At 42.6% G+C, this 10,204-nt stretch overlaps 2 protein-coding genes across 2 annotated transcripts; both read right to left on the reverse strand.

Moving 5' to 3' along the window:
* Positions 1-124: 124 nt before the first annotated feature.
* On the reverse strand, positions 125-3,575 carry LOC115762100 (solute carrier organic anion transporter family member 74D-like). Its single transcript, XM_030704201.1, has 6 exons — positions 3,442-3,575; positions 3,153-3,382; positions 2,409-2,711; positions 1,505-2,346; positions 935-1,245; positions 125-875 (listed from the first exon to the last, which is right to left on the reverse strand). The coding sequence occupies exons 1-6, from the start codon at positions 3,558-3,560 to the stop codon at positions 692-694; spliced, it is 1,989 nt and encodes a 662-aa protein (XP_030560061.1). The 5' UTR covers positions 3,561-3,575; the 3' UTR covers positions 125-691.
* A 214-nt stretch (positions 3,576-3,789) lies between these two features.
* On the reverse strand, positions 3,790-8,810 carry LOC115762097 (solute carrier organic anion transporter family member 74D). Its single transcript, XM_030704197.1, has 7 exons — positions 7,934-8,810; positions 7,645-7,874; positions 7,249-7,581; positions 5,669-6,531; positions 5,455-5,598; positions 4,505-4,824; positions 3,790-4,447 (listed from the first exon to the last, which is right to left on the reverse strand). Exons 1-7 carry the CDS (start codon positions 8,275-8,277, stop codon positions 4,273-4,275), a joined length of 2,409 nt encoding a protein of 802 aa, XP_030560057.1. The 5' UTR covers positions 8,278-8,810; the 3' UTR covers positions 3,790-4,272.
* Positions 8,811-10,204: the final 1,394 nt, after the last annotated feature.

Below are 10,204 nucleotides of genomic sequence, written 5' to 3' on the forward strand. Positions count from 1 at the left end.
ATTTCAAGATTTTAATTTCGTCGAAAATGAGACAGCAATATTGATGAGATAATATTAAAATGTATAACTTATTTTGAAAGGAGTAAAAGAACGCTGAAAATTATGATTGTTTTTTTAGTATAACATCGTTTTTCTCAAAAATTACTATGCTAGGCTTGAACCGGCGACTTCTCGCTATTGATGAGATAATATTAACATGTTGAATATGTTGAAATTCTGTCAAAATATGTTGAAATTCTGGAGCCATAACGTAATGGAGATTCTTGTTTTAAGATCGCTTTTCTTGACAATTGTTCTGTTGGGTTTGAACCGGTGACCTCTCGCTGGTTAACGCGGTCACGTTTACAAGGCTAGCTGATTTGGCGGCCTGTTTCGTCCACTTGAAGGTCAGTTTTTGCGATCAAAAGGGAAGCTTCTTTAAAACCTTGAATTTCCAAGCTTTTGCGGCTTAATGTGTGCCTTGATTCCCAATCAGTCAATCAGCCAGAACAAACTCTTATATCTAAAAGAATACTCGCGTGCCAAGCAAAGCAAACATTAAGATATTTTATATACTCATTCAGCAGTGCAAAATTTATAATATCTTTCTCTAGGTTTATCTCTGCAGAAGGTGATAAGCCCAAACTAAAAATCATGAAGTACACAAGCGTGTGTATTTAAATATTATTTATGGCGCCTTGGCTCATTTCGATTATAATGAGTTCGTTTTAATCTCGCAAGATTTTTGGCTTAATTCAAATTGTTCTGGTTCCTTGTGACTTGCCTCTTCGTCCTCTTCCTCGAATATCTTTAGATTCTTAGCATGATACCAGACACCAATGTTCCAAAAGCTGCTAGCAAAAATGCACGAGGCAGACAAGAAATTCATCGTATAGCTGTAGGTTTAAAAAAGGATTTATATAGTTCTGCAAAAGTGAAATTTCTGAAAACTTACCGCAACGATTTGGTGTCATATAGCCAGCAGTTGCCGTTCCTGCCGCATGTTTTGCCCCAGACTAGGCAATTGTTGTCCAGAATCGCGCCAAACACAAGGGGACTGGGTATAAAGGCGAGTACGGCGACGATCATATTGCTCAGACCCAAAGCAAGGCTCTTATCCGCCGAGGAAACACAGCGCAAACCCAACAACAAATTGGAAGTTCTGCCCGAGGAGCCCACGAATTTAAGAAGACACATGACGCCCAAGAAGATGAGAAACTGGTTATAACAGTCCGCCGGACATGGACCTTGTCGGGCAAATTGGTGCTAATATAAAGGATATAAACGATTAATAAGTTGGTGGTTTGAATCTTTAGTTTAAAGAAAGTTGATGGTTCGAATTTGCCTTAGTTGGTTCTAATCTAAAAGTCAAATAAGTTGTCGCCCCGATAGAGCCTAACTATGGCTTATCCTATATAAAATACTATTAATTATGGTGCAATATCTAGAAGACGTGATTCGAACCTTAGGTTAAAATAAAAGTCGATGGTTCGAATTTGACTAAGCTGACGGCTAGAAGACTTACCTCAGTAGCATTCGCTATGTCCGACGCGCCAATACACTTGCAACCTTTGTATAGGAATTGACCCAGCTCATCCTTGGTTTTTTCGGTGCAGCCGGCATGACAGGCGGAGATGTAGGTGACATTGTGTGGACTGCAAATCGGAGCGTAGTGTACATATTCACAGTGACAGGAGGCGGTGCAGCTGTCATCGCCGCCGCTGCTTGGGAACATGGATGTCGCCTTATCGCTGTCATCACAGCCGATGAGCACATAGCTTAACAGGCCCAGCACTGTAAATATATCAACAATGCCATTCCAAGCGGCCATTGCCCGTGCACTGGGTCTATACTTGGAGATTACATAACCGGAGAGCAATACGCCAGCTGCCGAAAACGCCAAAGCAACGCTGCCCGTGGCCATGGTTGCTGTGCTGGCCGACTGCTGATACTGGGTTTCAATATACTTGGGCGTGAACATCCAATAGGGCATGTAGCCAAAAACGTAGAGTATGGAGGCAATGCTATTGTAAATGTAGATCTTGTTCTTGGCCAACCGCTTGACGGCCTGCAGCAGGTCGCTGAGGGAGAGCTCTGTAAGGGAATTGCCGCCAGACTCATGGCCGCTTGATTTTAATCTTCTAGCTCGGGCGCTGGGCAGCTCCTTGGGAAATATGTATAGAAAAAATGCAGACAAGAGCATTATGATGGTCAATGGGATCCAGCCAAGCCACCAGGCGCCCAGCCAGCGTGTATCCTCATTGGTAATGAGCGGCTCCAGCTGTGGATCTATATAAAAACGCAGGCAAACGGAGGCCAAGGATAAGCCAAAGGTTGGGCCCAGCATGCGCAGGAAAACGGACCAACCTGTTGGAGAAAATGAACGCTATGTTCAGTAGCTAACTGTGGCTCAAGAGGTCAAGACCTACTGAGCATTGCGGGCGTCTTGGATTTGCTTGAATTATCGTCCATATAGGATATGCCCAGCGTGTAGAACAGAGCACAACCGATGCCGGATATAAACTGTCCCGAAAATAGCAAAACTATGGGCGCCCAAAGGTAGGCCTCCTGCCCGCAGCTGGATTTTTGTGCCTGGCAGAGTGTGTCATCCGTGGCGTTCAACTGATCCGCTTGTACATATTCACGCGTCAATTTTAAGGCATCCTCGCCGGGGCCATAGATGATGTGTGGAGAAGCTGTTAGCACGCAAAATACCGCCATGACGACCAGACCTAAAGGCAAGTGTGGCTTTTAGTTAGGGTCTATATCTTGAATATTCCCCTGCGGAGCGTATTAGGATTTTCTCAAGAGATTTGTAGCGCATAGAACGAGATATTTCAGACTAAACTATATATATTCTTGATCCAGATGGTTCTCACTGTGCAGGAGGTAGTCAAGAATTGACCAGATCGGACTTCTATAACATAAAGTTGCCGAGGGAACGATCGCTCGAAGAACAAAATTGTGACCAAACTAGGCATTTGCTAGTTTCACGATGCTTCTTACATATAAGCAAAATGCCCCATTTTTGGGAGGTTGTGTCCAAAACTTTTCTGTTCATCAAGATATATTGACGTAATCCAGCAATAACATATATTCACATATTTGCGCACTCTAAGCCACATTTCTCTAAAAGAGTATTGAATGTTCGGCGTGCCGAAGTCAGCCGTTACCTAAGGCAATATATCGTGGCCGATGTCCGCGACCCGCATAGTAGCCCAAAAAACCGGAAGTTAAAGTCGTGCTAATATCAGTGCCCACGATAATTATGCTGGTCGTTTGCGAGGGTATCCTATAACGTTTTTCCAGCGTGGTAATCGTGCCATTGAAATATGTAAATGCCATGGCTACGAAACATCCCGCGATGCCGAAAACCACGGCGAACATATATTCAGTCGCCCAGCTATAATATGGGATATTATAGGGTATATTATATTATAGTAATGCGTATTCACATAATACCTTTGCATTCGTGGACGCTTGAATAAGCCACATTGGGTGTCTGCGAGCTGCTCGCCCTCATTCCTTTTCGATTTGGGAGCCTTTAGGAACTTAGTTGCTTCATGCACCTCATCTGCCATTGTCAAACTACTCAGTTCAACTGCACTTTGGCAATAGCTATAGCCAAACTATAGACTAGAGATTCTTACTGCCCAAAATGCAGCTCGGACTGTACGTCTATATAGATAATAGCCATGTGCATGCTTGCAATTTACAAGCTAATCCCAAGTTAATTCTAAATTTTGTTAGATAAGTTCTGTGTAGTATCTTGCTGCTATATATGCTTTATGCACTGTCGACTGGCATTTATGTACTTTATTTTAGATTGTTCAAATACAGACATGCGTTTGATACATATAAATACCTAAGGCTGCATATATACAGTGGTCGCTCGCTAAACGGAACGTTTCGGTAAAAGGATTGACAAAAATTTCGTTCAACTAACAAAATAGAAGTTTATGTAAAATAATATTATTGAAAATAATGTTTTTCAAATATAGGCACTTTATGCATCAATTTACAAATATAATTTGGCGTGGTTCTCATTTACGAGTGGCCACTGTACATTTGTGTTTTGTCAGACTGAGAGCCCTGACGGTTGCATTTATCACACGATCTTAACCGCCCCACAATCCAGTTTATTATACCAACCGACTCCAACGTTAAAAACCGTATATATATAAATATATATATGTATATATGCATACGATCTAAACGACAGGCCAATAAATCACTCACAATCATAACTTAACAATAGCGTTAGCTTAAATTTATTATTATTATTCTAGTCACTTATATTTCGGTATTCTTTTCAGCATTGACCTCCTCCTCGTGCTGCACAATTTGCATTTCGACTTCTTTGACCTCCTCATCGAATATCTGAAGATCCTTAACGTAATACCAAACGCCAAAATCGAAGATAGCGCCCAGGCTTATAAAAACAGCTGCCGTAAAGTTGAGCGTGTATCTAAATCAAAGTGAAAGAATTATTAACTGGATATTGGTAGATCGAATATAGACTCACCTCATTGACTCGGGATCGTAGAGCCAACAGTTGCCCTTGTTGGTGCAGGTCTTGCCCCACACCAGGCACATGCGATCGAAGATCCAGCCAAAGAATATGGGTCCCGGTATAAAGGCGAACATCGAGCACAACATCATGCCAAAGCCCATCGCAGCAGTTTTGTCCTTCTCCGGCACACAGCGCACAGAGACCAGAAAATTGGATGCTCTGCCCGCGGCGCCAATAAACTTTAGGAAACACATGACCGACAGGAAGGCGACAAATTGCGTCCAGCAGTTGACAGGACAAGCACCCGGCGTGGCCTGGCCAGCGGCTAGTTGCTGGGAGAGTAAAGAAAACGATTTTAAGGATTAAAAACCTCTCTCTGAGTGACTGATTGATTGATTGACTCATTCACTGATTGACAATCAACGCAGAGCGAGAACGTAGAGTCAAGAAGTGGATTACAAATAATAGAAATCTATAGATATATATATATGTTATCTATTTCTACTGAATGACGGATTGATTGATTGATTGACTGAATCGCCGATTGACGGTCAACGTATAGACTCAATCGTAAGAGCTAAGAGCTAGTTGCAGGAAGAGTAAAAAAGGGATTTTAAAATTAAAAATCTCTTTATATATCATCCAACTGAGTGCCTGATTGATTGATTGACTGATTCACTGATTGACAATCATCGCAGAGAGAGCACGTAGACTCAAAAAGGGAATACAAGTTATAGGAAAGCAATCTATACATATGTAAATCTGTTTCTACTGAATAACGGATTGATTGATTGACTGATTCACCGATTGATGGCGAGCGTACATCCCGATTCATAAGAGCTAGGAAGCTGAAATTTTCAACACTCGATTTGGAAAATCCACGATCAGAAACGTTAGTGGAATACTTTGCCCGGGCAAAACTGGATTCTACTGGTCTATATAAAAGTTTATATAAAAGTTACCTCCAAATACGTCGTAGAGGCTGAGTTCTCCAGCGATCTTCCAGTTAGATCCCAGGTGCTGTTGTCATAGGCCAAATCGCGTGCGGTAAGCCTCTTGAAGGAGCTATTTCTGGCACCTGGTATACAGGAGCAGTCATAGAAGATCTAAAAGGGAATCAGAGCAAGCGATTAATGCTACTTCCATACACAGATTACTTGTCCAACTACGACCCACCTTTTTGCCATTGGAGCGCACGTGCTCCATTTTGCAGCCCGCATGGCAGGCGGATATGTAGGTCATATTATTCTCCCCGCACACCGGGGAATAACGCACATAGTCGCAGGCGCAGGCCGAGTTGCACGTGGCTGTGTCATTCACAGCGCTATTGTGAATATTCACAATAACCGAGCGCTCGTTGTCCGGACAACCAATAAAAGCGTATGTGACAACGCCGGCCACAACCAACACGGCACAGATCACATTCCAGGCGGCCATATACCGAGCACGTGGCTTATATTTGGAGATGATAAAACCAGAGAGCAGGACTCCAATCGCGGAGAATGCCAGAGCCACGGTGCCCGTGACCATGCTGGAGGTGGCCGCCGATTGTTTGTACTGCACCTCAATATACTTGGGCGTGAATATCCAGAAGGGCGTATAGCCTATCAGATAGAAGATGTTCGACAGCGTGTTGCACATGTATGTCTTGTTTGTGGTCAGGCGCCTGAAGGTGACCAGCATGTCCTTAAAGGATGCCTTGGGCTCGGCTGTCGATTGCGGCTCAAGCTCCACGGTGAGCTTCTCCTTCTCGGCGCTCTCCTTCTGCCGCAGCGATAGTCGTTCGCGGCGACGTTTTTCCTCCACCAAGCGTCTGGCGGCGGCACGGGGCAGCTCTTTGGGAAACATCGATAAAAAGATGCCAGAGCAAGATAACAGACCGCCCATGACTAACCAGCCCAGCCACCAGGCGCCCAGCCAGCGTGGATCCTTGTTGTTGATAACCGGATGCAGCTGCGGCGCAATATACAAGCGCAGACAAAAGGAGGCCAAAGCATAGCCAATGGCAGGGCCCAGCATTCGCAAAAAGTACGAGAGACCTAAAGCAGAGACAGGGTGAGTGTTATTCATATAATAATGCTCTGTTCAGTTAATCAAAGAGAGTATATTGGGATTTGTTTGCGCGTCCGTTTTGTCTGAATACAAAAGTCAAGGTTTTACACAGATTGCGGGAATATTGGCTTCGGTCTGTCTAAAGAAATAATATGGTTATTGCTATTAAGGAATCTACAGGATTTAATAATTCTAGATTAATTTAAGAGATTACGGACTTTAGTTACTTTAGAGATCCGCAGACTCTAAAAATCACGGGAAGACTTAAGATGTTTGTCCTATTTCCTTACAATCTTCCAATTGAAATAATTTTTATTCTGCTTGCCTCCAAATGTTTTTGTTTTCTGAGAACCTTAGATAGTTTTAAAATCTAAAGGATTTAAGTATTCTAGACAAATTGAAAAGATTATTGAATTTAGATACTTTAGAGATCCGCAGACTTTATAGGCTGACATTAGATGGATGTTGTCTTGCCTGCATCAAAATGTGTTCGTTTTCTTAGAACCTTGGATAGTTTCGAAGGCTTATCAACCTTGCTGAATCATTTGTCTAAACGAAAGTTTATAAACGGAAGCGATAGTTGCAGTAATTAAGGAGTAAGTGCCTTATCTGGCAAAAGCAGCGTGGCGCCCCGGGTTTTTTTTATTGGAGTCGTAAAGCCATAAGAGACGCGATCTTGTGCGTATTTCATACGTGAAACTTACTTAGCAAGGCCGGAGTCTTGGATTTCTTTGTATTATCATCCATATAGGAGACGCCGAGTGTATAGTATAGGGAGCCGCCGATGCCAGATATGAACTGGGCGACGAAGAGCAGCACCTGTGGTGCAAAATTACCCTCGCCCACCTCACATTCGGCGCCGCCTCCCGTGAGCCGGCAAAGGGTTTTGGCGCGCTGCTCCTCAATAGCCTCCAGTGTGGCGTTCTCGTCGGGCTGGGCGCCAAACTCCTTGGTCAGAGCCAGGGCATCCTCGCCGGGCCCGTAGAGGAAATGCGGCGAGGTGGTCATCAAACAGAACACGACAATAGTTAGCAGGCCTGTTGAAAGAAAGGAAGAGAGGAATAAGAGAAGCTACTTTAGATTTTCCGCCCGCCACTCACCAAATCCTATCCAGCGCGGCCGATGACCCTTGCCGGCGTAGTAGGCCAAAACGGCAGAGACGAGGGTCTGACTAATGTCATTGCCCACAGAAATGATGCCCGTGTTTTTCGAGGGTATCTTAAAGCGTTTCTCGATGGTGGTAATGGTGCCATTGAAATAGGCATAGGTCATGGAGAAGATGCAGCCCACAATGCCATAGAGCAGAACGTAGGCCGTTTGATTGGCAAAGCTGCAGGACGAAGAACAATTAGGGGTCAGATAAAACGGAATATCAAGTATTCCACTTACCGCTGAAAGAATGCGCCGCGAAAAAGCCAAAATCCGCACGTGACATTCTTCTCCAGCGGCATATCGTTTAGCAGCTTGTTTATCTCCTCGGTCATGAGGCGATCCTGTTCGGATTTCTCCTTCTTTAACTTGGCCTTGATGCGGGCCTGGGCACTTTTGTCCGCCTCGTCGCCATGTGCGTTGCCATTGTCCAGCAATTTGGCAGCGGCATCTATGTGTCGCTCCTCCTCCTCCAGCTGCTCCAGCTGCTCCTGCTCGATGCTGGACACACGGGGCGAGGGCGCCTCGACGTCCTGCGTCGACTGTGGCTCCAGCTCCGCAATGCGCTCCTCGCTCTGCACCATCTTTTTGCTTTTGATTAGATGCTCTGGTTGCTATTTCACGGATGTTTTAGCAGCACATCGGACTCTTCCGGCAGAGGCAAGCACACACACACACACACGACAATAGTTCTTAATTTTCAGCTCTATCACGAGAGCAATTAACTAGGGTTCGGTTGGGCTTGTTTTTTAGTGGCTGGGATCGAAGTGTTGCTGGAGAACAACCGCACGCGTCACCATTTGCGGATCGAGTGGCATGTTGTGCCCAAATTACGTGTGATCTTAACTGAATACGAAAACCTGGACACGCCTCAGTCTATCCACTTGTCTATCCGAATGATGTACACACTGTTGATTCTTTTCTCTTTCTCTTTGCTGTTGTTGTTGTTGTTGCTGTCGCTTCTGTCTATCAAGATCTGTGTGCGTTGTCCTCTGTCGTTGTTGAAAGATTATCTTTAATGGTTTATCACCTGGCTCTAATCTTTAATATTTGAGAGGCGAAACCGAGTGTATTTTCCCAAACAACAACAAATTGCAAATTTTTATCATTCATTGCTTCTGTTAAATACCGCAAAATTTATTATTCTTCATTTTCCTTTCGTCTGTCTTGCCTTTTTCCTCAAACAATATAAAATACTAAAATAGCCGTGTGTGATAAGAGATATCTGTGTGCATTTACATAAACCGTATAAATATGCTTAGGGCTTATGCATACACACACACACACACACACACACGCACAACCAGAGCGGGATTGAGAGAAATTTCTTGATAAGCTTTTCATGCACTATCATTGTTTGGCCTTAGGTTTTGTCTTCGACAGACAATACTCATCTTTTTTGTTCTTGGCAAATTAACATTCGTGATGAAATTAACAAGAACATAATATTCTATAATTTTTCTATATATTTGCTTTGCCCTAGAAGAATCGTTTCTCATAATTCTTAGAAGTTGCACATAACCTCATTTAAAATAAACTCTTCAAATTAAACGCTTCAAAAATGCATCATCAACTATATGTAGCTGTCTTATTTATATTTCGGATATCTTCAGATCTCTATAGCTTTGACAAAAAATGTTTAAAATTTCCCTTTTTGGTATAAAATAGTTTTTAACCATTTTAGATATCCTTCGTATAATTATTTTCTAGTCTAGCTGAAGTATTCTTTCTTTATTCGAATTTTTTTCTAGATACTTTTCATTAAGTTTTTCAATCAAGTATTATTTTGTAGCTCTTTAGCCGCGTGTAATCTGTCTCTCTCTCCCTCTCACTCTCTCTTTCTCTCGCTTTGTCTTTCCCTCTGTCTATAATTCGCATTCCCATTCTTTTTCTATTATTATTTTGATTTTCAAGAGCTGTGCTCAACGTGTTCTATTATTTAATGCATGTAAATGTGCATACATATATACATATCTATATACATATATATGTCAAATTGAGTATATTTGAGTATGTGGGCGAGTACTCATTTATACTCATACTCGCATGTTCGCTTGTGTTTATTGTCAACGCCACAATTCACTTAGCATATTTAAATTTATGCGCTGCTTATCACTTGAACTTTATCTTGATTATGTTGTGCTTGAATCATAACATGAACTATATAAATAAATATATACTATATATATATATAGATAGTTAGGCGTTAGTTAATTAAGCTTTTAGATTTGGGCATTAACACTTATTAGGCAAACTTTTAGTCAGCCACATATATTTACTGGATCTGTATACCCCAATTATTCAATCATTTAGGCATTTCACTTCTTTGGAATATCCAGTAAAAAAAAAAAAAAACAGACTAACTCAGAGACTTAAATCTATATCTTAGCTCGTCGCGAGATACGACGATATCGTAACCGTAACCGTAGCCGTACTAAACTAAGCTAAGCACTGCGTTTAAAATATCTGTAGAACTGTGGAAAGCTGCTCTAAGATGAGTAGATGTGTGCC

This window comes from Drosophila novamexicana, unplaced genomic scaffold (genome assembly GCF_003285875.2).
Source record: "Drosophila novamexicana strain 15010-1031.04,08,12 unplaced genomic scaffold, DnovRS2.1 tig00000564-arrow-pilon, whole genome shotgun sequence".
Taxonomy (NCBI): domain Eukaryota; kingdom Metazoa; phylum Arthropoda; class Insecta; order Diptera; family Drosophilidae; genus Drosophila; species Drosophila novamexicana.